The sequence below is a fragment of the Castor canadensis genome, chromosome 15 (genome assembly GCF_047511655.1).
Source record: "Castor canadensis chromosome 15, mCasCan1.hap1v2, whole genome shotgun sequence".
NCBI lineage: Eukaryota > Metazoa > Chordata > Mammalia > Rodentia > Castoridae > Castor > Castor canadensis.
In genome coordinates, this window is record NC_133400.1 from 66423756 (window position 1) to 66451751 (window position 27996).

The following is a 27996-nucleotide window of genomic DNA, read 5'->3' on the forward strand; positions in this document are numbered from 1 at the left end:
TCTTGCCTAGCTTAGGATGACAGGTGCAAACCACTGTGCCCAGGTATTGGTTGAGATGGGGTCTCGCAAAACACACCCCCACCTCCTCTAAATGCAATCTTCCAATCTCAGCCTCTGAAGTAGCTAGGATTACACATGCGAGTCACGAGGACCCGGCTCCCGTTGTTTAAAGTTGCTAATCTGCAGTTCTTAGAGTCTTAGGGCTGGGACAGCCAGCTCTGTGAGCCTCAGTGACACATTGCTAAGAGGTCCAGTGACAAGGACTAGGATTTAGGAGGTTAAACAATAAGAGGCTGCACAAGGAAGTTGGGAGTAGAAATTCTTTAAGAAATTTGTCTGTAAAATAACAGAGAAAGGCGGGTTTGTAAGACCAAGGAATGAGGACTGGGGTGGGGTGAGTTGGAAATGTTTTAGACAAAAACAGATGGGAGGGAGGACTTCTGAGGAGACCCAGTCAAGGAACTGGGAAACGCTACATTTGTAACGCTTTTCTAAAACCACAGGCTTGTGGATTTGGCTCTTTTTCTCTTTCCTGTGTTTGACGATCTGAACAAACTAAACTGTGACTGGGCACCATGGTCCCTGTCTGTCATTGCAACACTGGGAGGCCGAGGCACTTGGACAGAGAGCTCAGGCCAGCCTGGGTTGAACAGTGAGTTCCAGGCCAGCCTGAACTTCATAGTGAACCTGCTCTTGAAAAAAAAAATTTTTTAAATAATAAACTTTTTAATCATTTTTAAAAATTGTATTGTTTAATAAATAAACTTAAAAAATCTTTCATGTACTAGAAATGTGAAGAAATTGAAAGGAATCTGTATGCTACTCCATGATTATTTTAGTTATCTAAGAATTAGCCTCTGTGCTGTCATGAGTAATAATTTTTTGAAGAATTAGAACACAATTCTTAGCTATCAGAATTTTTTTTGTGTGTGTGTGTGACAAAAAATTCTGATAGCTAAGAATTGTGTGTGTGAACACAGAATTTTTGTGTGTGTGTGTGAGTTCAAACTGGGGTTTGAACTCAGGACCTACAACCTGAGCCACTCCACCAGCCCTTTTTAGTGATGGATTCTTTTGAGATACGGTCTAAGGACCCTCCTGATCTCTGCCTCCTGAGTAGCCAGGATAGCTGCTGGGATTACAGGTGCGAGCCACTGGCACCTGGCCTCTTGATTTATTTTGGGGAATGCTTTTTTTTTTTGGTGGAGCTGGGGTTTGAACTCAGAGCTTCATGCTTGCAAAGCAGGTACTCTATCATTTGAGCCACACCTCCCTTGATTTATTTTGAATTGAACCTGGTATTTTATTTGTTAAGTGCATGTTTTGATAAATAAGATGAAGATTCTGTTCTAACCAACCCAGGGGAAAACACTTTCTGAAAGACAAAATGCTGAAAAACAAAAATACTGTGTGTCCAAGTAGTTTTAAAATAGTTATACTTAGACCCTGTCTCAAAAGAAAAAAATCCATCACCAAAAAGGGCTGATGAGGTGGCTAAAGGTGTAGGCACTGAATTCAAACCCCAGTACTGAAAAAAAAAATTTACACTTACATCTGCTAGAAATAATACAACCTTTCCATGGGAAGTTAAAAGTTCTTTTGAGCTGGGGTCAGTGTTTCACACCTGTAATCCTAGCCACTCAGGAGGCAGAGATCAGAAGGATCACAGTTTGAAGTCAGCCCGGGCAAATAGTTCATGAGACTTTATCTCAAAAATACCCAGTACAAAATGGCTGGCAGAGTGGCTCAAATGGTAGGAGTGCCTCCCTAGCAAGTGTCAGGCGCTGAGTTCAAGCCCCAGTGCTGCCAAAAAACACTCCTTTTGTTTCCAACATATATGAGGGTAGAATAATGATCCCACTTATATAAACTAATAATTATGAAGATTTTGTCACACCTGTCCCATGTACATTCTTTCTGTGTTCTTTTTGTCAAAGTAGTTTATGCCACTCTGTAGATTTCAGTTGTCATGTCATGTCATGTTATTCCTACTTGCTTCTGGGTGTACAACTCTTAAAAAATTATGACCCTTTTCATATAAAACCAGTTGTCATTCTCAGATCTCATAAAATCAAGTACAGTCCCTCAGTAAGACATGCAATCCATATTCACATTTCCTGTTTATTTTACAAATATGCAAATTACTCTGAAGGTATCGTGAAGACCTTGAACTTGTACTGGGGTTTGAACTCAGGGCCTCACTAGGCAGGTGCTGTACCACTTGAATCACTTTACCAGCCTTTTTTTGTGTTATATACTTTCTTATTTTGGTGGATTTGAACTCAGGGCCTCACACTTGCTAGTCAGGGCCTCTACCACTTGAGCCATGCCCCCGGTCCATGTGTTAGGTATTTTCAAGATAGGCTTTAGAGAACTATTTGCCGGGGCCAGCCTCCAACCATGATCCTCCTGCTCTGTGCCTCTTGAGTAGCTAGGATTATAGGTGTGAACCACTGGCACCCAGCTCACCTGAACACTTCTTTATTATTATTATTTATTAAAAATTTTTAAATTATATTATTGTTGTAAAGGGGGTACATTGTGGCATTTACAAAAGTTCTTATGATATATCATAGTTGAATTCACCCCCTCCATTACCTTGAACTTTGCTTTCTGCAGTCTCTTGGGATTTGAGTGTGTTGCCATGAAGGCTAGACACCTGGGTAATCCAGATGGAGCCCTTGGGAAGAATGTTCTTTGGTGGGACTAGGATTTGAATTCAGGGCTTTGTGCTTACAAAGCAGGAGCTCTGCTTGAGCCACATCTCCAAGGATGTGCTTTGAAACTGGCTTTCTAAAGCACAATTCCTCATAGCTGGTAATGAAGCCTAGAGGCCTGAGCATGACACCCCAGTTCTGAAAGCTAAGTGACTCTTCCTGGTAAATGTCCAGTTCTCAGGTTTCAGCCAAGAAGAAGGGAAAGATGAACAGAATCAGCCAAGTGTGGTTAAGCGCATCTGTAATCCCAGCCCTTGGGAGGCTGAGGCAAGAGGATGTTGAGTTCCAGTCCAGCCTGGGCTACACAGTGACACACTGTCTCAGAAAACCAAACACCAAAACAAAACAGTGATAGACACAGGAGCTAGAGCTGGCCAGAACTCTGGAGGCCATTAGGGTTAGCTTATTTCCTATAGAGAAATATTTCTAATCATTTCCCATCTCTGAAGACTAGTGTAATTTTGGAAACCAGGAGATCCTTGGAAAGCTTAGGAAGCTCCCAGGGAATGTTCAGTTCTGCTCCACTTGTCTCCTGCCTTCTGCCTCTGCTGTCTTCTCCACACTCATGGTGTGCAAAGAACCACCTTAAAATAAAGTAGGTGTGGCATGGATCGAAAGACTGAGGTCTGAATATTTAACAAGGGGTCCTTGAAGTGCTCTGTTTTGATGTATGAGTTGTAAATTTTCTTTTTCCATTGGTTGGAAAATTGGAATGGCATTTCTCATTGTTTTGAGCACCTGTGTCAAAATCCGTCTTCTTGGTTCTAGGTAAGATCAGGAAGGATGCAGATGGCTACCAAAAATAAAATGGAGCTGGGCTGTGGTGCCTCATGCTTGTAATCCTATCTACTTAGGAGGCAGAGTTCAGAAGGATCTCACTTTGAAGCCAGCCTGAGCAAATAGCTCAGGAGACCCTATCTCGAAAAAACCCAACACAGAAAAGGACTGATGGCGTGACTCAAGGGGTAGAGTGCCTCCTGCCTAGCAAGCATGATGCTTTGAGTTCAAACCTCAGTACTGCTAAAAGTTAAATTAAATGGAACAATAATAATAATAAGAAAACCTCAAGCAACCTTTGCAATTAATAATAGGTCAGCAGCATTATATTTGTATATTAAAGATGATCTGGAGTATGTTTAGGTTAATTTGATTTATTTACTTTTAACTACGTAGATCTAGTCTAAGTATAGTGTTTAATTGAATCTTGAGTTTTAACTTCAATATAATTACCTTAGCCTCTTACTGAAAAACAAAATATTCCTCTTATAATTTTGAAAAAACAAATTCTGTTTTACTGTTGATATTCCTTCTACTTCTTACTTTAATTTTTATAACTTCCCCAGGCTCTTTTTCATTTTACTTATTTTATCTTTTGGTCTTAACATTTGTGTTCATTTACCATTATTTGTAAAAATGAGCGAAAATTGGAAGAAAAAGAGAGTGAATTTTTTTCAATAAAGGCTAGCTCTGTATTATATGTAGTTCTTTTAGTCAACCTGTTGAAGAAAATCTTCTGTGAAATATAAGTCAGATTTTTTTTCTGATTGTTTTTCTTGCTGTAATGGATCCCCAGAGCCCAGTGCATGCTACATCCCCAGCCTCCCTGTTCCCTACCCACACACTTTTTTTTTTTTTTTTTTTTGAGACAGTGCTCACTAAGTAACCCAGATTGGCCTTGAACTCACGGTCCTCCTTTCAAGCGCTCGGATTGCAGGCATGCCCTGCCATGCCTGGCTTCTCAACTCAACTTCTGACATTGAATGTGTAAAGAGCATTGAAAATGTAAAATTTATCATCCATTTTGCTGCATTAATAATTTCTCCTATTGCATTCCTGGCACTAATAGCCATTCTGTCTGTCAAAGTGTAATTCTGGGGCTAGGCTTGTAGAGTGCCTGGGGCAGGAGAATTACAATTTTTAAGATGTTGAGGATGTCAGTTTCTTTGCTGTTTAGTAAAATCAATTTGTTGAGTGTTTTTCTGGCAAGAAAACGATCAGATCTGCCAAATTTGGAGCCATCATTATTGCTCTTTTGTTATTGTTGTAACAGCCACGGAGCATGAAATTGCCAGTATTAGCCATCTTTTAAGTTAGAGCTCAGTAGAGCCAAGTGTATCCGCATTGCTGTGTAACAGAGCTGAACTTTTCATCTTGGAAACTGGAAACCTGCACCCGTTAAATAACTCTTTCCTTCTTTTCTCCTCTGCCTTGGTACTCTTTCCACTTTCTGTTTCTATGAAATTGTGGTTAGCTATAAGTGCACTCATACGGGTTTTGAGCTCATGGTCTCATGCTTGCTAGGCAGGCACTACCACCTGAGCCACTCCTAGCCTTTTTTTGTTTATGGGTTTTTTTCAAGATAGGGTCTCATTAGCTATTTGCCTGGGTTGGCTTTGAACCATGATCCTCCTGATCTCTGCCTCCTAAGTAACTAGGATTACAGGCATGAGCCACTGACACCTGGCTGTATTTGTCTTTTTCTAGTGGATTATTTCATTTAGCATAATCTCTCTAGGCTCATCCATGTTATAGCATGAGACAGGTTATCTTTCCTTCTTTAGGCTGAATATAATATTCCATTGTTTGTATATGTTACATTTTGATTATTACTACTTTAAGGTTATTTTTCCCAAATCAATATTCTACAGTTATACCAAGTGATTGATTGGTAGAAGAAAGGCAAGAGAATAATTCAAATGAATTGCCACTAGGTTTCTTCAGACATTCTTATAAAGAGTTGCTCTAGGTTAGGGACAGTGGCTCACGTCTGTAATCCCAGCTACTCAGGAGACTGAGATCATTGGGAGGATCACAGCTCAAGGCCAGCCCAGGCAAAAACGTAGCGAGAATCCATCTCAACCAAAAGCTGGGTGTGATGGCACACCCCTGTCATCCAGCTGTTTGGGGAGCATAAACAGAAGGGTCTCCCTCCAGGCCAACCTGGATAAAAATGTTAGACCCTATCCCCAAAATAACCGAAGCAGAGAAGGCTGGGGTGCAAGTGGTAGAGCACCTGCCTAGCAAGCTCAAGGCCCTGAGCTCAAACCCAGTACCACCCAAAAACCCCAAAACAAAAACCAACAAAAGAGCTGCTCTGGTGCTATCGTGGCAGCTCAGCCTTGGAGCCCTTACCCAGCACACGTGGCCCTAGGCTTGATTCCCAGCACTGCTGAAAAAACTGTTGATTTAGAACAGAAAGAAGGGTGAATGTGAAGTTTTGGATAAGTGGGTTTTAGTTATTCATTCTATGGTTTCTGATTTTCTGATTTTTTATTTTTTTGCAGTACTGAGGCTTAAACTCAGGGCCTCACACTTGCTAGGCAGGCACTCTATCATTTAAGCCATGCTTCCAACTCCATTCTGCGGTTTCTGGCTTTGGCCATGGGTACTTCCTATTTGTTAGAGAGATAATCTGTGTTATTTTTAAACGCAATTTTAATATCCATGTTTGACCTTTAAGAAGTCTACCACATAAAAGCCCGTAGTATATCTTCCTGCTCTCTGTACACTCAGTACTTTGAAATACATGTGGCTGTAAGCTGCAGTCAGTTTTAGTCTCATCAAAACCGAATACAGGATTGACTTTCAACAGTCCTAGAGTGATAGTGCTGGTGCTCACGCCCATAATCGTAGCTACTCAGAAGGCAGAGATGAGGAGGATTGCAGTTCGAAGCCAGCCCAAGCAAATAGTTCAAGAGACCTTATCTCAAAAATATCCATTGTAAAAAAGGTCTGGTCAAGTGGATCAAGGTGTAGGCCCTGAGTTCAAACCCCAGTACTGAAAAAAAAAAGTCCTGGAGTGAAGAGTTTTGACTTCATTTTCCTAGTGTTTTAAAATATGTATGACGTGGGGCTGGAGAGTGGCTTAAGGCATAGAGCACCTGCCCAGCAAGCTCAAGGCCCTGGGTTCAAACCCCAGTACTGACAAAATGACTAGATAGATGGATAGACAGACAGATAATAGTGCTCACTTCAGCAGCATACATACTAAAATTGGAATGATACAGGGAAGATTATCATGGCCCCTGTGCAAGGATGATATGAAAATCCATGAAGCATTCTGTGTTCTGAAAAGTACATGATGATAAATAAAACATATTTTATATTAGTTAGAACACAAAATGCTCCAAATACTATAAAAAGGAAATTTAAGACTATTAGAATTAGCCAGAGGAAAAAACTGATTAACTAAGAATATTGTTTTTAAAAGGATAAAAAACCTTGAATGTCTTACAGGAAGTGTTATCAAATAGTGGCCTAGAATCCCAAGACTTGGGAGGCTGAGGCAGAGGATTACAAATTCAAGGCTAGCCTGGGCTATGTAATGAGATCCTGTCTCAAAACAAACAAACAACACACTCTTTAGGCTCCTCTCTGCAATTAAGAATGACTTGATTCTGATAAGTGCTTTGCTTTCAAGAGATGAATTTTTAGAGACATAAAATGTGGTCATTTTAGCTGGGTTGTCAGGCTCATAACCCTAGCTATTCAAGAGGCAGAGATCAGGAGGATCACAGTTTGAAGGCAGCTCCAGGTAAATAGTTTGAAAGACCCTATCTCGAGAAAACACATCATAAGAAAAGGACTGGCAGAGTGGCTTAAGGGCTAAGTGCCTGCCTAGCAAGTGTGAGGGCCTGAGTTCAAACCCCAGTGCTGCAAGTACTGCAGAAAAAAAAAATTGTCCACTTAGCTGGTCTCTATGGCTCACATCTATAATACCAGCTACTCAGGAGGCCAAGATTGGGAAGATCACCATTTGAGGCCAGTTGGGGCAAAAAGTTCTCAAGCTACCTATGTCAATGAATAAAATCTGGGCACTTGCCAGCTACAAGGAAAGCATAAAATAGGAGGATTATGAGCCAGGCTGACCTGGGCATAAACGTGAAAATTTGAAAAATAACTAAAGCAAAAAGTTGAGTGTGGCTCAAGAGGTAGAGCACCTGCCTAGCAAGTGCAAGGCCATTCAAACTCCAGTACCACCAAAACAAAAAAAAAAATAGTGGCCATTTGTATATGCAGTAGCCAGAAATAGTGATCTACTTCCTGTTTTATTCAGATTATAGAGTTCAGAAAATAATTCACTTAAGCCCTCCACACACAAAGGAGTTGAGACACTAACTCTTTAGAGTTATTGTAGATAGTAAACATAAAAATAGTGGCTAACTCTTATTAACAGATATTGTAACTGAGTATTCTCAAGGTAAAGCCAAGTAAAATTTAACTCCCTTAATTTTACAATCTGTTTACACTGTTTTAAAAACAAAACAATTTTTAAAAAGCCAAAATGACAAGGAAATCACTCAAAATAGGGCTGGGGTTTCAGCTCAGTGGTAGTTTGCCTAACAGGCCCAAGGCCCTGGTATCAGTCCCCAGCTCTACAGAAAACAAAACAAAAAAACTCCAGGCAAGTGAAGACTAATTCTACATTTTTTCATTTTTTTTTGTCTTCATTTACACAAATGTGTCTTCACAACAAAATATGAGTTTTAAAAAAACTAAAGTGAAATAGTTTATAACTTTATTCAGTTTATTCAGTTTATCATCTCATTTTCAACTTTAAAATATTTAGATATTATTTGAACACTATTTTTTCCATTATAAGGACTCTCTTTTGAATTCTCAACACACAGAAGTCAAGAGGGTTTTCAGCGTTGCTTAGACTGTTAGTGGATTCGTTATTGTTCATGACAATGAGCTAGACAGTATAGAGACTTGGTCTCCCAGGCAGAAGTGGATGGAGCATCTGCTATGTTGTGAATTCACATCTCCTCAGTCCTTTACTGTCTTGAGTGTAGGCCCACAGCTCTGTGACATTTGCAGGGGTACTGTGACATCATAAACCCCATGGCAAGGGAACCTAGTTACAGATTGGAGCTGGTCTACTAGGCGCTTACCAAATGCTGTGCTAACCACGGTGGAGTTTTCCCAGGCTTCAGGGGCCTTTTTAGGACTTATTTTCTAACTGCAAAGCCCCGTAAGGCTGTCAGTTGCATCACCCTTAGAAATTTCTTCAGATTAGCTGCTGTCATAGTGGGTTCTCGGTAGATGTGGTGGCATCAGCATAACCTATGTTTCAGGCATCCTATAGAAGAGGATTATTCTTCCGAGGAGCTGGAAAAAAAGGTAAATTCTAATGACTATGACTTCATTCTACATAGTTCTTTTTTTTTTTTGGTACTGGGGATTTGAACTCAGGGCCTCATACTTGCTAAGGGAGGTGCTCTACGCTCATTCTACACACTTCTAAAGCCACATAAAAGGGCTTAACATTTTAAATTATATTTTTACATGAAATATAAAATACATCCTCTTTATGTTTTTAACTCACTTTTCTGAGTGGTTGCCTCCTTGATAGTTGGAGTATGATGAATATATCCTGGATCTTCCTGTGACTTTTGTCTGCTCTTCCTGGAGGGTTTCCTGCAAAACATCTGCCTTTCTGTGAAGCTTTCCACAACAAACAGCCTCCTTCTACGCTCCTCTGCCTTGTCACTCCTGTCCCTTATTCTGCTTTATTTTTCTTTGAAGAACTAAGCAGAACTCAAAATTCTGTCTTTGTTCCTCCATCTCTTTTCTGTGTCCCTCTGATGTAGGAAGGCAGATACTTTCCTGTTTACTGCTGAATTCCCCACTGTCTAGACTAATCCATGACAGGCTCCCAGGAAAATATTGTTGAGTGAATAAAAGAATGAGTTAATTCATAAATATCACACATTCCTGTGACATTTTTGTTTCTAAAAGTCTTTTTTTTTTTTGAGACAGGGTCTCATGATGTAGCCCAGGCTGGCCTGGAACTAGTTATCCTCCTGCCTCAACCTCCTAAGTGCCAGGATTATAGCTGTGCACACCACATCTGGCATAAAAAGTCTTAGAAGGAATGTTTGATGGATATGAGATTTTTCCATTTCTACCTTAAGTATGCACGTTTCAGTCTCCCAGGAAAAGTAGCGTTTCTAGGAAAGTACTGAATTGCCTGCTGTTTTAGAACCCAACTTCAACATTATGAATAAAGTCATCGTCATACCCTTTCTAGATCAGTCTTTGTCAATATTACTTAGGATCTTTGTTTCCTGCCTGAGCTCTAATCTTAATTCTCCTTGCCTGTTAAACACTTCTACATGGTATCCTATCATTGATTTAATCCTAGCTCACTTAAATCTAAACCTCTCATCTGACCCAAAGAAAAAAGCTGCTACTTTGCTTACCCAGTTTTGGCGTGGGGAACACTAAAAATGTTCTTGTTCTTCTATCATTGCCCTTGTTCTTTCTGTGCTATCTGTGTACTATACCTTATTTTAGGGCAGCCAAATATTCAGTTTTAGCCCATACAATCAGTGTCATAATATAAAAATAATGCTAATTTGTTGAGGGTAGAGAGCCAAATGAATAATGAAACTTAAGCCCATTAAATCTGCCAGTACAGCAATATGCTTAACTCTACTTACTTACCTGTTTTGACAAAACCAGTGGAAATACAGAATGACAGTTTTTTCAAACAGATACATCTGAGCTGGATGTGGTGATAAACACCTGTAATCCCAGCACTCAGAAGGTTGAGGCAGAAGGATTGCAGCTTGGAGGCCAGCCTGGGCTACATAACGAGACCCTGTCTCAAAAATATTGTTTTTTTTTTTTAAACCAAAGGATGCATTTTAATTGTGCTGTCTAGGGCAGGTGATTTGTGTTGCTTCCCAGACTTTCTTTTAGCTGTTTAATAATAGTTGTCTCAGGCATTTGAACTGCCCAGAGTTTGGACATAACAGAGGTGTCACTGTAGGTATAGAATTCATACAACCCATTCCTCCAGAATTCTAGGGAAACATTTGCATGGAGGATGCATATAGCTTCTTTCTGCACACTGGCATTTTTGGTACTAACCCCTTTTTGATAGAGCTATTGTTTAATAATTTAAAGTCCTGAGAATTATACTTGAAAGTTAGTCAAAGAAACTGACATTTTGATTTATACGTATCTTTAAAAGTCCACGAATCATTCTTGCTTTAGTTCAAAATAACCCCATGTCTTTGTGGTTGGAGCAGTCCTCACAGGAACTGAATGTGAGCACTGCCTGGCTTGTCACCCACGGTCCCAGTTTGTGAGAGTAACTTGGCATACAAATGCCCCCCCCCCCAAGTTCAAGTTCACTGTCTTCAGATGTCTTGCTCTATGTATTTATTTTATTTATTTTTTTGTTTTTGGTGGTACCAGGGTTTGAACTCAGGGCCTCATGGCCTCACACTTGCTAGGCAGGTATTCTACCACTTGAATCACTCTGCCAGTTTCAGATCTCTTGCTCTATGTGTTTAAAACAGCAAACAAACCAAAAAGGCAGAACATTGAGAGGCACTGAGTGTCTGAAAAAGTATTTCTGAGAGCTCTTTAATTTTATAGAGAAAAGTCTTTTGATTTGAGGAAATGCAACATCTTAAAAACTCCAACACTAGCCAGGCATGTCAGTGTGTGCCCGTAGTCCCTGCTACACAGGAGACTGAGGCAGGAGGATCATTTGAGCCTCAGGAGTTTGAGAGCAGTCTGGGCAATATAGCACGAGATCCCATGTCTTAAAAAAGTTCCAGCACCCAGCCACATAGTGACATTACAGAAAGGAAGGAGGAAAGAGTGTACACCCCGTTCCTTTCCTCCCGAACCCAGGCACATGGTCGTAGGGAAGGGCAAGCAGTGAGGCACTGCATACTCCAGGGAGGGAAGTCACAAACCTGGCCATAAACTCGGTCTTCCTCTTTCCTGAACTGATATGAGGAAAGCTGACAGTCATGTCTTCTCTTTGTGTTAAAACTTGGGGGTCTCTTTTTCTTTCTTTCTTTTTTTTTTTTTTTACATAAGATAAGCTTAATCTATATTTTGTCAATGTCTGACATATGAATTATTTGTCAGGGTTACTGTATATGAGGGTTTTGACTGTGGTGCTGTTATTATTTTATTTACTTTGTTGGTGGGATTGGGATTTGAACTCAGGCCTTCACACTTGCAAAGCAGGCACTCTACCACAAGAGCCACACCTCCAATTCATTTGCTCTGGTTATTTGGAGGCTAGATGGCAGGTGTTGTCTCTCAGACTGTTTGCCCTGTCTGGCCTTGAACCTTGATCTGCCCAATCTCGGCTTCCCAAGCAGCTAGGATTGCAGGCATGAGCCACTGTTACCTGGCTTGTGTTGCTATTATTGGAGTTGAAATCTCACCTTGTTCTTTAAGCTGAATGCCAGGGTAGAGGGGCTACACTAGTATACACCATCCCACTTTCAAAGTGTGTTGCACATAGCCTCAGGACACTTTAGAAAGTTTGCCAGAGCACATATGAATAAAATAAAAATTAAAAAAAAAGTTTTGCTGGGACAAAACTTTTTTTTTTTTTTACAATACTAAAATATTATTCTCCTTTTTTTCTCTGTATTGAGGTTTTCACAAAGGATGCAAAAACGATGGGTGGGGGTGGGAGTGACCTGTTGGTCCCAGGCTCAATCAAGTCAGGGGCACCAAACTGCATGAGTCCTCATTGCATTCTTCACTACCATTCACTTATCATTAACACAAAAGAATATCCTTGAAAGCTCAGTGTAGCACTTCAAGCCTGTAATCCCAACACTAGGGAGGCTGAGGCAGGAGGATTGAGAGTCCAAGGCCAGCCTGGGCTATAGTGACTTTGAGACCAGCCTGGGCTAAATAGTGAGCCCCCTGCTACAAACAAACAAACAAGAATATCCCGATGAAGCGGTAAAATTGTCAATGCATTCCATCTCCCCCGTTGAGCCCATGCTGATTTAATGCTCTGTGTCAGAAGTGGATGTTCCCAGAAAGCAATTTTGCTTTACACTGAAGACCCGTGCTATTCTCCAGGAAGATCACTTGTGTTAGCATTTGAGCAGCAAAATGAACTGGCTGAGAAAAAAACCCAGGACATCATTTTTTCGAAAAGAATAGCTCATAACCAAACTACGGCTGTTAAACTTGACATTTTCTCAAAAGCAAGTGAAGTGAGGTGGTTGTTGCAGTGAAAATATCTGACAGCATTTATTGGCAATGATAAAAATTCAAACTTTTGAGCAGAAATTTTGAATTCTGGAAAAGCTGCATCTTCCATTTTGAGTTTGATGGGATTTCTAGTTTTCTGATGAGGCTGTTGGTGACTTAGTGAATGTGACTTCTGTGTGTGTGTTGTAGAACATGTCAGCATTTTTGGAAAATTTGCTGAATTCAGTGAGCCATTGTTTTCCAAATAACTACTGCACGACGTTACAAAACTTTGTATGGGTAAGATATCCATCCAAAGTCTGAGATAGATCAATGGGTTTTAAGTGAACTGATACGGTTTCAGAAACAACTGCTTGTCAAATTCTGGGGTTAGGTCAAAGAAAGATAGCCATGGTTTTCTGAAAAATCTATTATAATACCTTATAATATATCTGTGTGAGGTCAAGATTTTCTTTACATGCCAGCTAACACAGTACTCTGCAATGGGTTCATTGCAGAAGTAAATAGGAGACTCTAGCTGTCTTCAGTTAAACTGGTCTTTGAAGGAATTTATGTAAGTATAACAATAGGGGTTAGGGGTATGGCTCAAGTGGTAGAGCACCTGCTTAATAAGCACATAGACCCTGAGTTCAAACCTCAATACCGCCAAAAAATCCCATAAAACAATGCCACTATTCTGTTAAATATTTTTTTTTTGTTTTGGAAAATGTAACTGTTATTTTCATAAAATGTCATTTATGTTAACATGTAATGGATTTATTCCTACTTTTTGGAAATATGTTACTAGGTAAAACTATTTTTTATTCCTTCTTTTTGGTGGTACTGGTGCTTGAACTCAGGGCCTCACACTTGCTAGGCAGGCACTCTTATCAATTAAGCCACTCTGCCAGCCCCTTCTCATGTTGGGTATTTTCGAGATAGGGTCTTAAGAACCATCTGCATGATCCTACTGATCTCTGCTTCCTGAGTAGCTAGGATTACAGAAGTGAGCCCCACAGGAGCCGGCCTTTTCTTATTCTTATTTCTCCTCCTCCTCCTTTCTGCATTTTAATTTCTAATATAGTATATATCAACAATGATAAAGACAGAGGTGTGCTGAGGTTGTCTTGCACTGGCTAACAAGAGCCAACTGTGTGCATCTTTTCCTCCTTTAGGTTCAGTGTCTCTTGGTGGCTTGCAACCAGCCCTAGTAGAGGTATTTGCACCACAGAAATAAGTAAAATCTACAACTCAGGTTTCTACTTCCTAGACTCTGGTTATTAAATGTTTACCAGCACTCTGCTGGACATAAATCCTGTAGATTTTGTACCCAAATAAAAGCTTTTCGAGGTGGTTAGCAAGTTTGAGAATTCGGGGTGTGGAGAAGGGTAATCTTTTGATTAGTCAACACAAAGCTGGATGCCTTTTTCTAATTCATACAGAGTTGCCCTTTGTGCTTAGAACTTTGTATAATAAATCCACTTTTTCTTTTTAAGCTGTAGTGCTTCCATATGGGATATTCTTCTTTCCCCCTAGAATCGAAAGGGAGACAGTTAACAGACGGGCAGGCTGAAATTGCCTGGGCTGTGTGTTGGCTACCTCTGCCCTCAGCTCTCACTTTCTGGCTAGCTATTATCTGGCTCAGATCAAGGTCTGCTCAGGCTCTGTCTTCTACACAAAGTCTTCACTTCTGTTCAGGGCCACACTGACCTTTCTAATCTGCACTGCTGTGACATCCACGGCCAAGCAGGTCTCCATTGGAGCATTACTGATTCTTAGGTGTTAGTTTTATCTGTTTACTTAATACCTTCCTGTACACAGTTCAGTGTTCAACCCATATTTTTATTGTATGGATAAAAGATTTTTAACTTTTGGTTTCCCGAGGAAGTTTGTTTCTAAGTAAATAATGATGTAAATGATAAACCTTAGTTGTCTTAAGCCTGGTTTTCGTTTGTCTTTTTTTTTGAGACAGGGCTTACTGTGTATGTACCCCAAGCCTCCCATGTGCTGGGATTATAGGCATGTACCACCACCCCTGGCTTGTAAATCCCAGTTTTTAAATAATTCCTTAAAGTATTGTAAAGTAGATTAGAAATCATCTGTGTTTTTAAAAGTGAGGTCACACACAGAACCTTCCTTAAAATATTTAAGATCCTGAGGTTCTGCTACTGCTCGTGATGGAAACTGGTGGCTTGTTTCATTTCCAAAGTCTTTGATGGTTTTGAGCAAGTCATAAGGAATAGTGACTCTGTAAGGTGAAATAGAGTTTCTAAAATTCCCGGAACCTATAGGACAGACTGCTTACTACTTAAAATTTAGCGGGCTTGGAGTCCAGCACCTGGAGGAGCTGGTAGGCATGTCTGTTTGGCTGGTAGGAGTCTCAGCTGAAAGCACTCAGGGTACCTGGGGAATGACTGCTCCTGTCTCTGCTCAAAGCTGAGTGCTGGCTGTGGCCCTCTCTTGGGATGCTCTACCTGAGGGAGAGAAGAGGTGGCAGGAGGCCACACCAGCTCCAAGACAGGAGCTTTTTCTGGATCCAAGATACTCAGGACTTAAACAGTCCTGAAATTTCTTTGGTCTGTGCACTTCATGTGTGTGTGATTATAGGGTCATAAAAATCAGTGTGATTTTTGTCAGTATAGAGACAGGGCATCAACTTGCATCTAAAGTAGAATTATCATATGTAAAAACATAATATTAAAAAACAGCTCATCATATTTAAATCCTCCAGTGCCTCTTAAGGAGTTAGGGAGGGTGGTTCATGCTCTGGCCTGAGAAAGGCATCACTGTTAGTAGTCATGAGGTTGTAGTGAGGTAGTTTAACTGCCTTAGAACTTTGCGCCTGGAACGTTCTCCTCCACCGAAGCATGGGCGCCAAAAGTGAGGCGCATGGGTTCTTTACTATCTGTCACATCAGAGAATGACAGCTCCAGGACAGTGACCCCCATCTAATGGTAAGTACCCCTGCCTGTTTGTCATGTTTAGAAGCAGGGGAAAAAGAAAAGAGAAGTGGGCCAGTCATAATAGTGAGTGGTATTTCTTAAAAATAAGAACAGGCACGTAGAGGCTTTAATCCTCAGATCCTCAATGGTGATCGTTTTTGCAGGTTTCTGTAGCTGGATCAGGCACCGGAAGAAGTTCCCCCGCTGTGACTCTAGTGCAGTTACCTTCGGGCCAAACTGTGCAGGTCCAGGGAGTAATTCAGACACCACAGATACAAACCATCCAGGTTAGCTTCCATCCTGGGGGACTGCTCTTTGATTTTCCTGAGCCTTTGTCACGTTTTTCTTTCACTAATTCATTTGTCATCGTTTTTCTTGGAGTACTTTTGTGTGTGTGTGTGTGTTTGTGTGTGTGTGTGTGTGTGGTAGTACTAGGGTTTGAACTCAGGGCCTCCCACTTGCTAGGCAAGGACTCTTACCACTTGAGTCCCATCTCCAGTCCCTGTCATCATTTTTCTTTATGTAGCTTTTACACTCAAACCCTAGTTGATATTTGAAGGAATATTTGGAAGTAATGTGTCCTGCTAGATGCGTACATTTGACTTAAGAGTTGGAGTTTGGGGCCAGGTGAGGTGGCGTAACACCTGTAATCCCAGCACTCGGGAGGCAGAGGCAGGAGGATTTTGAGTTTGAGGCCAGTCTGGGCTACAAAGTGAAAACCTGTCTCAAAAAACAAAGAGAATTTTGTTGTCAGGTCTTAATTTGCAGAATGAGTAATTATTAGATAAGCAGTTCATCTTCTTTGAGTTATTCTGTTCTCAGATTCATTTATTTACCAAAGCTTTCCAGTGGTTTTTAACAATATTTTGAGGGTTCTTTGGAGAAGATGTCTGATAAGCATAGCAACATAAAAATTATAGTATCACTACTATGTTCATGCACAGTCACATTAATAGGTAGATATTTGTTTATCTTAGATTCAGTATATGAAATCCTTAAAAAGTAATATGGTATTAATTAACTCATTAATTGATTAATTTTGGTGCTGGGAGTTGAACCAAGGGCCTTATGCATGCTAAGCACACACCATACCACTTAGCTACATCCCTGAACCTAAAAGTAATTGATACTGTCACTTGCATATTAGGTTTATATGTCATGGGCCTCTCAGAGCTTGTTTTTTGTAGATGTGATTATTTTTATGGTTTGTGATCCAGGAGTGTATTTTACTATTTGTTATTATCAAGGTTGGTCAGAAATCCTTAGCATTTCTTAAAGGTAAAAATTATATATATATATATATTTTTTGAGATAGGGTCTTGAGAACTATTTGCCCAGGCTGACTTTGAACCTTGATCCTCCTGATCTCTGCCTCCTGAGTTACTATACTTTACATGTTGAATTTTTTAAAACCTAGTTGATGGCCAAAATGCACATGAGGAAAGCGGAGAGGCATTACTTAGTCGTGTCCGTGACTTGTGTGTGTGATGAGCGAGTGTGTCACAGAGTGCAATGTTGGGAGGGACATGTCCACAGATTGCACCAGGGTGGTTAGCTTTCTGGCATAGGCATCTTTTCCTTGGCTGCCCAAAAGTGTAAGAATAATTCTCATCATTGTCTTTTATTTTCTGTGGTGACCTTGATATTGTTTTTTTGTTTTGTTTTTTGTGGGACTAGGGTTTTGAACTCAGGGCTTCATGCTTGCAAAGCAGGCACTCTACCACTTGAACCATACCTCCAGTCCTGTGACAACCTCGATTCTCAGAGTTTCTAGCTCTTTCTGATTCTCCTTAAAAAACAAAGTTTTCCATGGTCTTCTTTTTGTCATGACTTTTATTGGGGTACAGATATTTTTACTTAGCTTTAATCTGGTTGGTATTGGAAGAAAGTTTTGTCCTGTATTCAGTAGGCTTTTGTTGTTGTCCTTGAATGAATGACTTAGTGTCTTTGTAGAGATAAATGCTGGTGGATCTTGTCTTAGGATGAATTTCTGTGTACTGGACAGTGAACAAATTGCTGAACCCATGTCCACAAACCTTTGTTGTTTGGCAGTACAGGGGTCTGAACTCAAGGCATCGCTCTTGCTAGGTAGGGGCTCTATCACTTGAGTCATGCCCCCAGTCCTAGTTTGCTACAGATATTCTTCAGTTAGGGTCTTGCTTTTGCCTAGAGCTGGCCTTGGACCACAATCTTTCTTACCTATTGCCGCCCCCCGCAAAGTACCCCCTGGGGTTACAGGCATGTATTTATCATGCCCAGCTTATTCTTTGAGATAGGGTCTCACTAGCTTTTTGTCCAGGTGAACTTGGACCATGATCCTTCTTCCTGTACCCTCAAGTAGCTGGAATTACAGGTGTGAGTCACTGTGCCCAGCTGGTTTTTACTTTCCTAAAATGGTTAAAATAATAGCCGACCTTACCTGAGGGAGTTGTTACAATTTATAAACAGATGTGTGAGAGCTCAAATATCTGACAGTGATATATGATTGCTAGTGCAACAACATTTTTTTCCCACTAAGCTCTGTTCATTCGTGTGTGTGCTTACGTGTGGGGTCTCAATGCCAGAGGGGCAGGGCCTCGTATGGGTGAATATAGTACACATCCATGTGCTTTAGGAAATGTGTATTCTTGCTTGCATTTTTTTTTTTTTTTGATGAGACTGGGGTTTGAACTTTGGATTTGAGCTTGCAAAGCAGGAGTTCTACTGCTTGAGCCAGAATGGACCTCAAGTCCATTTTGCTCTGGTTATTTTGGAGCTGGGGTCTCCTAATCTATTTGCTCAGGCTGGCTTCAACTGCAATCCTCCCAACCTCAGATTCCCAGTTAGCTAGGATTACAGGCATGAGCCACCAGCACCAGACCTTGCTTGAATTCTTGATAGTTTTAGTAACCTCTTGATTTTGGCTAAATAAAATTCTCCTGTAATTGTAGCATTAAGTAAACTGAATTTTGTAAACTTTGCTACCCAAGGTCCTAGAGTTAATGGACAAATACATTGACAGTAGACATGCTGTTACAGAGATTCATTATTTTATTTTTCTGACTTTTCTTAAAATCACATTATTTGTATTATTACCTGACTTGAAAGATGAAGTTATACTGAAAATGATGATACTTCTTTTAAGGAGAAAAATAAATTTTTGAGATGGGGTCTTGTCATGGAGTCCAGGCTGGCCTTGAACTCACGATCCTCATGCTTCAGCCTCCCAAATGCTGGGATTACTGTGTGCCTGGCTTAGGGAGAAATTTCTTATTTGATCTTCAAGACCTACAACCATTAAACCATAACCTACTCCTTGTAATCTAAATTCTAACTTTTTTTTGGTGGGACAGGGCTTCATGCTTGCAAAGCAGGCACTGTGCGGCTTGAGCCACACCTCCAGTCCATTTTGCTCTGGTTATTTTGAATAGGGGGTCTTTCGAACTATTTGCTCTAGGTAGTCTCCAACCTTGATTCTCCCAATCTCAGCCTCCTAAGTAGCCAGGATTACAGGCATGAGCCACCGGTGCCTGACTATAAATCCTAACTTTAACTGGCCTGGTTTACTCACTGGTTTATTTAAATGTTCTTTCTTCTTTGGGGCTAACTAATGCTTAACTTGAAGACCAAACTCAAGCCAGCTACATACAGTACTGTGAAGAGAGCACTGAAATTGAGCACTTTTTCGGCCTCTGTCACTGGCTCCCTCCCTCCCTGTGGCCTGAGAAGGGCACATTCAGGTTTAGGATCCTCCATCTTAACTATCTTACCTTCATCCTTTTCTGTGAAGCCTAGAGGCATTTGAGCCTCTATCTCGGATGCATTTCCATAGTATTTATTATCTATACCATTTTCTTGCCACACATATAAATGTTTTTGTCTGTGTTCCTTTCCTGAGCCAGACCAGGAGCTTCTTGAGTTCACGGTCACTGTGCCCTTTTGTTCACTTGCTCCACAGCACCTGGTGCAGTGCTGCCCACAAAGACCCTTAGCCACCATGCTTTGAATGAGGAAGAAGATCATGTATTTTATGATGTATTTCAGAAAATCTTGTATTCTAGGTAGCAACAATTGCAGAGACAGATGAGTCTGCAGAATCAGAAGGTGTAATTGATTCTCATAAACGTAGAGAAATCCTTTCACGAAGACCCTCTTACAGGTAAGTTAACTAAGCTTCCTACTGGCATGATACTCCCCCAGAAGGGAGAATAGCTGTCGATCAAAGCTTTTCTCTTTTCTATCTTACTTGTACATCCTGAATACTTATATTGCTAAATTACATTTTAGAAAAATACTGAATGAACTTTCCTCTGATGTGCCTGGTGTTCCCAAGATTGAAGAAGAAAAATCAGAGGAAGAAGGACCAGCCCCTAACCTTGCTATGGCTGTACCAACTAGCATATATCAAACCAGCACGGGGCAATACAGTATGTATGCTGAATTTCCGTCCAGTGAGTGCCAGCAATTAGTCTTCTCTGTTACCTTCAAGCCACTTGGGCTTTGGCGTTAACTTGTTCCATTTTAAGATATGTCATTCCTAACTAAACTGTATCATAGAATGAGAAGTACACGTTAAAGAAATGAGAGATTTATATTGAGAGTTGAAAAGCAAAAAATTTTATTGCCAATATAGAAGATTTGTTTTTTTTTTTTTTTTTTGATGGTGCTGGGGTTTGAACTCGGCCTCATGCTTGCTAGATAGGTGCTCCACCACTTGAGCCACTCCACCAGCCCTTAGAAGAAGGTTTGGGAGCAAAAATAAAATGAGGGGTTTTCCTATTTATATGTTTATATTTATCGCAAGTAAAAGTTCAGAAGTTAATAGTTTCTGTTGTCTTCGTGATGCATGTGATAGAAATATCTGGGGTTTTTTTTGTAGTACTGAGACTTGAACTCAGGGCCATCACCTTGAGCCACTCCACCAGCCCTACTGTTTTTTTTATGACGGGTTTTTTGAGATAGGGTGTGGTGAACTATTTGCCCAGGCTGGTTTCAAACTGAGATCCTCCTGATCTCTGCAACCTGTGTAGTTAGGATTACAGGTGTGAGCCACTGGCGCCTGGCTGTATTTCATTCTTGTTGACTTTTGTTACCAACATTCTTACTAATATAACAGAGGTATGTGCATTCTAAATTATGCTTTACCTGTAATTGTATTTTCACTACACTCTACTGTGCTAATTTGCACTGAAGTTTTTCCTAAAAGAAAATTAAAAACGATTTAACTTTTAAAAAACTATGACAATTGGATAGGTCATTTTATTTGAACTTTTATGCAGTGAAAACTCTGAGTAAATAAATATGTTCACACTTATTCTTGTGCATTTTAATGGCCTGTTAAGTCTGTGCTTTTTTCCTCTAATTGAAGCACTGGGTTTTTTTCCCCCAAATTAAGAACATTTTGATAAACAAAAATAATTTTTAAAAATGAGAGTTAGAAAGCAAGAAAAGGGGGCAGAGGAGTAGGAGACATGATAGTAAAAGCTAATTTGTTAATGGACTATACGTGATAATAAATACTGTTTTTCCAAATAAGATGCTAAGATTTCAGATATGCTGTTTTTTGTTTGTTTGTTTCTGTGGTACTAGGGTTTGAACTCAGTTCCTACACCTTGAGCCACTCCACCAGCTCTGCTATGCTCTCTGTTTTTCCTTTAGAAAGCAAGCAAACCTAGAAAAGACTGAATCTTTTTTTTTTTTTTGTGGTACTGGAGTTTGAACTCAGGGCCTCCACCTTAAGCCACTTCACCAGCCCTATTTTTGTGATATGTTTTTTTGAGGTAAGTTCTCTCTAAGTATTTGCCCAGGCTGTTTTTGAACCAAGATCTTCCTGATCTCTGCCCTCTGAGTAACTAGGATAATAGGCGTGAGCCACCAGCACCTGGCTTGAAAAGGCCAAATCTTAAAACCTGGCTATGGGAAGATCTTTTATAGCTATTAATTGGCTTTTTGCTTCTTTTTAGAATTTTTCTTGTAGTGGTAAGAAATTTGCAGTTTTAAGCTATTAAAGTAATTCTCGTGTGGTGGATATGGGAGCCCCTGTCATGATACTTGTCAAGATTGGGGTACAGTTTGTCCCCAGCCTCCACAACAAGCTTAATGGACATGTCCAAAGTCCACGTCAGGAAAAGAAAGCTCCCCTACTTGCAAGAATTAGACCTTGAGATTTTCACTGTCATATCTCATATATTACTTCTCTTGTTGGTATATTTTTTTGTCTGAACCCTGGGAATACGTGGTAGGAGTTTTAGGACTACAAATCACTGTGCTCTGTGGTGTGGTGCCAGGTCCCAGGAGGGCAGAGATGCTGTGCCTCAGTTCCCAGAGGGACTGGGCAGGCCAGGGAGCAGCTGGAACCTCATGACTGGGCAGCCTTGGCCTTGAGCAGTCCACCCCAGTGGGCTGTATGCATGTTATCAATTTTCAGTTTGTGTCATCACAGGGAAAAGTTTGGAAATCACTGCCAAATAATTTAAGACTTCCCAAGTTTGGGGATAGCTAGGAGGCTGTTGTTTGGATATTTCTTTGCAATATCCTAATGATACAAGGGAACAGGAAAGTAGATTTCCTAGGTTAATTTACCTAGATTATTATCTGAAAATTTGAAATAGTGAAAATATGAGATTAAGAGAATGTGCAATTGGAGCCAGCATGAGAAAGGCATCCGGGATCTGTCTTGTGCTAACTCAATGAGGAGCTTTAATTTTGCATCTCAGGTTTTGGTGTTTGAAGTGGGAATGATTTAAATGGTCAGACTCCAGGGTTAGTGTGCAGACAAAAGGTAAAATAAAGGGGAGAAGGTGTGCCACTGCTGAGATAAGGCAAGAGAGTTAGGCTGTCTATGGCAGAGTCTCACTCATGTTCCTTACACTATCCCTTCAGCCAGCTCCTCTGCCTTTCCAGCAGGGAACTGGGCACCTTGTTACCTGTGTGCACACAGGGGTGACAGAAGTAGTGGAGTCAGGGCTCTGAGAGAGAACTAGAAAACTGCATGTTTGGAAGTTAGACCTTTATCTGTTACCACACAAGAAGTCAGGGATTCTGTTTGGTGTTCTAATTTGGACCTATACAGTATGGCACTGACAATTCTTGTCATGAGAATTGCGGTTGCTCTCTGTGTGTAGTGCTCAGGTAAAAATGCCATTTATTGCTTCACACAAACAATATTGCCTTTGTTAATGCATTTTTGGGACATTTAGTGACACTTTTTTATGTAGATAATTGTTTCATTTGAGAAGTAAATCCTAATATTTATACTTTTAAAAATCACTTATGTACTTTAATTAGATGATACATATATATTTATACACACAAGATCCACTTCATTAATCTTATTTTTTACTAGGAAAAACTTAACAGATGTTGATGCTTTGATGTTGTATCTAAATGTGTAGAAATAGAAGCAATTACCAGTGTCCCTCTGGTTTTAGATTAGAGTTTATTTTACTAGAATCTCTGGTTCTTTTTCTACATATGTTTTGAATGTATCTGTGTGATGCATATCACAGTGGAAGAAATATAAGAAAAAGAAGTGAACTCAAGTTTTCTCATATACAAGCAGTTACATTTTTAATAATTGAAAGATATTTGACAGAAGTTATCCTTGTTATTTAGACTTATTTTTTTAATCACAAAAAAACTAGAAATTGCAAAGTCAGAATAAGGTACTACCTGGGCGTAGGAGAAGGACTTAAAAATTTGAACTTAGAATGCAGGGATTTATGAATGAGCACCAAGCAAGTGAGTTACCTGAAAAATGTTCACCAGAAGTTGAAATCACAGTGACAGGTTGTTGTGTAACTGTTAAGTGGAGCTGGGCTGTGGCTCAGCAGTGGGGCTTTGCCTGGAATGTGAAAGGCCCTGGGTCCATCCCTAGCACCACGTTCAATGATTCTTGTCAAAGAAAATCTGTTCTATCCCAAGAGAATATACCTGAAAGATGGCAATTGAGATAGGCTTGGAATTAGCCAAGAATGTTACAAGCAGGCCTAAGATAGTTAAGATACACTGTAAAGGAGTGAATTCAAAAAGCAAAGTAAAAGCTACTAAAGAAATTTAAATGTTTGAGGTTTTTCTTTTTCTTTTTTTTTCTTTTTGTAGTGCTGGGGTTTGAACTCAGGGCCTACACCTTCAGTTACTCCACCAGCCCTTTTTTTGTGAAGGTTTATTTTGAGGTAGGGTCTCACAAACTATTTGCCCAATCTGGCTTTGAACCATGGTCCTCCTGATCTCTGCCTCCTGAGTAGCTAGGATTACAGGTATGAGCCACCAGCACCACAGTGAAGTTTCTTAATTTAGTAAATTTTCTCTAAAGAGAAAGGCATTTTACTATCCCCCACCCTACTAAACCCAACCCCTTCCCACACAAATTCAGGGCTACCACCAAGACTTCACACTCCTCTTTTCTAGATGTCCCCTGATCCTTTTCTTTATTTCACTAGGAACCTTGTTAAAATGAGTCTCTGTTAACTTATCTTTACTGGAATTCTTATATATCAAAGGTGTGTGAATTAATACAAAAATGAACTTGGTGGACTACTTAAGGAATTCAGAATTCCTAGGAGATTCATATGAATAAACATCATGGGGGTGGGGTGGTGATACTGGGGTTTGAGCTCAGGGCCTCAGGCTTGCTAGGCAGGTGCTCTACCACTTGTGCAACTCTGCCAGCCCTTTTTTGTGTTGGGTATTTTTGAGATAGGGTCTCACAAACTATTTGCCTAGGCTGGCCTCAAACAGCAATCCTCCTGATCTTTGCCTCCCTAGACTGCACCATTTTTTAAATAGAGGAGATTGACAGAATAGGCTTACACATGCTGAAGTAAATGCATTTGAGTTATTTATTCTTGATAGCAGCATTGCTTACAACCCTTAAGGTAACTGTTTCAAAATTAGTTCAAGTACTTCTTAATGTAAATAGGGCTCTTTGACCTTGGTGTTGCTATTTTTATTATAACATGATTTACTGTTATACATACCTCTTGGCGTTTAAGGAACAGATACTCATAATTTCTCTTTTTTATTTGCTTTTTGAATTTAATTTAAACCTAAGGACTCATTGGAACAAAAGCAAGTCTGTCTGCTGGGTTGGGGGAGGGGGTTGTTTGGTCTTTTGTTATTGTTGTTTTGTAGTTTGTTTGTTTGTTTTTGAGGAGCTGGGGACTGAATCCAGCTAAGCACATTTACAAATCTTTTTATCCCAACTTGGAATAAAGGCAGTTTTACATTGTAACTACCTGAACATATGTTTATGTTATTTGAATTGCTCATAAGTGTAAATTTGTAAAATTTGATGTACATGGCATCAGTGAAAAGAACTCAGATTCGATTTTAATTTGAATAAATCCACTTATTTGTTCATGAATTCTTTTTTCAGTTTTTTACCCATTTTAAATTAATGTTTTTTTTCTTTGTCAATTATATAGGGCTTAAATACTTCTTTACTTAACTTTTTTTTTTTTTACTAATATTGTATTTTCATCCCATAAAAAATGAAAGAAGCTGATTTCTAAGTACAGTTTTGTATCTTAGGAAATTTTTTAGCATTTGTTGTCATTGGTATGATACCATCCTCTATGGTACCCCTGGTATATGGTGATGAATTGTGGAGTCAGAAAACCACACTTAGGTTGATACTGATTTAAAAACTAAATATTATATAAGAATGCATATAAAGATGTTTGTATAACCAGCTAAAACTAACTTAGTAGAAATATACTTAGTGAATGAGTAAATTTTGTGCTGTTTAGGCAAACTTTCTCTTATGGGTTTTTTGTTGTTTATGTTTTTGAGAAGGGTTTCACTGTGTAGCCCAGACTTGAATCAAACTCAAGATTCTCCTGCCTTATGCTCCCAAGTGCTAGGATTAAAGCTGTATACCACCATTCCTGGCTAGAAAACTCTTTTCTGCTCACTTTCCTTCCTTCTTTCTTTTCTCTCTCTCTCTCTCTCTCTCTCTCTCTCTCTCTCTCTTCCTCCCCCTTTCTCTCTTTTTGTCTTTTTAATACAATACTGGGGTTTAAACTCAGGGCCTTGTGTTTGCTAATGTAGCTCCCAGAACAATGAGAAAAATCAAGACCTAACTTCTACCTACCTCTACTGTGAACTGATAGCAGACTAGCAGACTTGAATCAGTAATAATGGAAATTGATAAAGAATTCAGTTGCTGGGCACCAGTGCCTCATGCCTGTGATCCTAGCTACTCAGGAGGCAGAGATCAGGAGGATCATGGTTCAAAGCCAGCCCAGGCAAATAGTTCATGAGGCCCTATCTCAAAAATACCCATGTGTGTGTATGTAAGTCCTGAGTTCAAGCCCCAGTACTGGGGGGAAAAAAAAAGAATTACATAATCTAGCTGTTCATTTTTAATTCAGTTTAAATTATTTTATAAACCTATTATTTAAGAGGATGGCAGAAAGTCTCAAGTGGTAGAGTGCCTACTTTGTGATTTGTTTTGAGGCAAAAGAAGGGAGGATGTGAGTGATCAGGGGAAATGGATAACAAAAAATTTTCTTTTATGTTTGCTGGAACTTTTCCATTGTAAGTTTTTAAATGCTAAAATAGAACATATCTCTGAATTCATTTAGGTAATTTCATCTTATTTTTTCTGACTACTTATCTTGATTTATGGTTACTAAAACAAATTATGATCTCCCTGAACATTTTGAAACCTAAGATGCATCCTACTCAGATATTTGACTACAGATAGATACACGCAAGCCTATTTCTGGGATCCTTAAAGCATTGGTTAATCTTGTTTATTGTCGACAGAAGATTACTTTTTTTTTTTTGGTGAGACTGGGGTTTAAACTCATGGCTTTGTCTTGGAAGCAGGCATTTTACTGCTTGAGCCACATCTCCAGGAGATAACATTTTGAATGGGAAGGTTCACTGTCATTTGATAATGCCAAAATCAAGCCCTGTCAGTATAAAAAGGATAGTTAGGCTCAAGTATGAGAATATCAGTAGAAATGTTTCTCCCAGAGCTACCTTATGTGTATTAGCTTTCATTTTCCCTATCTAGTTATATATTGACTTCATCAGAAATTAAAATGAAAAGACACATAGATCTTGTTATGTCAGCTGTTCAAAGTAGGAAAGAAAAAACCCCAACAAATCCCAAAAAACCCTTTGGTTGGAATGTTAGGGAAAAATACTGAGAGAGAGAGAGAGAGAGAGAGAGAGAGAGAGAGAGAGAGAGAGAGAGAGAGAGAGAGAGAGTAAAAAGAAAGAAAATTAATTTTGAATGTTTTTTTAATTTTAAAAAAGTTTTAAAAAAGAATGATATTTTTGTTACTATCTTGAGGTTCCAATGACTACTCCAAAAGCCTAAATTAAGTTCAGTAGTTGGATTTTTTTTTTTTTCTTTTTACAGTGCTAGAGTTTGAACTTAGGCCTCATGTTTGATAGGCTCGCACTCTACCATTTGAGCCATTCTGCCAGCCCTTTTTTGGGGGTTGGGTATTTTTGAGGTAGGGTCTCATGAACAATTTGCCCAGATTGGCTTTGAACTGTGATCCTTCTGATCTCTCCCTCCTAAGTAGTTAGTATTACAGGGTAACTGGAATTTTGAAACCATACCATTTAATTCTTCTAGAGTCACAAGTTTACAATGTACTATGTGTGAGGAAATGATGGCCACTCATCCATGTTATTTACTGAGCACCTGCTCCGTGTGAGGCTTTGTGCTTCTCACACTTTGTGATTATTCTGCCTGTGGCTGTTCTTTCCACAGCACTATGTCTATGACAGCAAACTAATTATCAACTGCAAGTACAAATTCAAGTATATGACTACTTATAAAATTCATTTGTGTTCAGCCATGAAGATCCAAGGCAGGGATATTGCTTCTTTTTTTCATACTTCCCTTTTAAGAAGTTAGGCCTCTCATGAGTCCTCTGTGAGGACTGATTCCTGAGACTAGAAATCCTTAGAAGTGGTGGTTTAAAGGTGTCCTGCTTTTAAAATACATTGAGAATATAATGCACTATTACATCAAGTTTTCTCGGTCTCAGTGCACTTGGCATTTTGTTACTGATGCTTCTGTTTCTGTCAGTCCTCATCTAACAGTGGCCTGCCAGTGAACCAACACATACAACATACATCTGAGTTGATATCTTTCCAGAAATGTTAACCCATCTTTTTGTGTTAGCCACTAGAAGCTTAAGTCAAAAACTGAAAATTTAGCTGGGCACCTGTAATCCTGGCTACTCAGGAGGCAGAGATCAGGAGGATTGTGGTTCAAAGCCAGCCCAGGCAAATAGTTCTTGAGACCCTATTTCAAAAAACCCTTCACAAAAATAGGGCTGTTGGAGTGACTCAAGGTGTAGGCCCTGAGTTCAAACTCCAGTACCACAGGAAAAAAAAATAAGAAAAAAGAAAAATACACC

General features: G+C 39.7%; 1 protein-coding gene and 1 non-coding gene across 14 annotated transcripts in view; both read left to right on the plus strand.

Moving 5' to 3' along the window:
* Positions 1–27996, plus strand: part of Crem (cAMP responsive element modulator) — a 71474-nt gene that overhangs the window by 21456 nt on the left and 22022 nt on the right. For 6 of the 13 annotated variants that reach the window (XM_074056376.1, XM_074056379.1, XM_074056383.1 and 3 more), the window contains exons 4-6: positions 15793–15915; positions 19669–19766; positions 19895–20034. In XM_074056376.1, coding sequence (XP_073912477.1) covers positions 15793–15915; positions 19669–19766; positions 19895–20034 — 361 coding nt within the window. Of the gene's footprint in view, positions 1–15792; positions 15916–19668; positions 19767–19894; positions 20059–27996 lie in introns of all 13 variants that reach the window. The other 7 variants (XM_074056380.1, XM_074056382.1, XM_074056386.1 and 4 more) reach the window with 2 other exon arrangements.
* LOC141417650 (U6 spliceosomal RNA) lies at positions 6681–6787 on the plus strand. Its single transcript, XR_012442301.1, has one exon. It is a non-coding gene; the product is annotated as a U6 spliceosomal RNA (small nuclear RNA).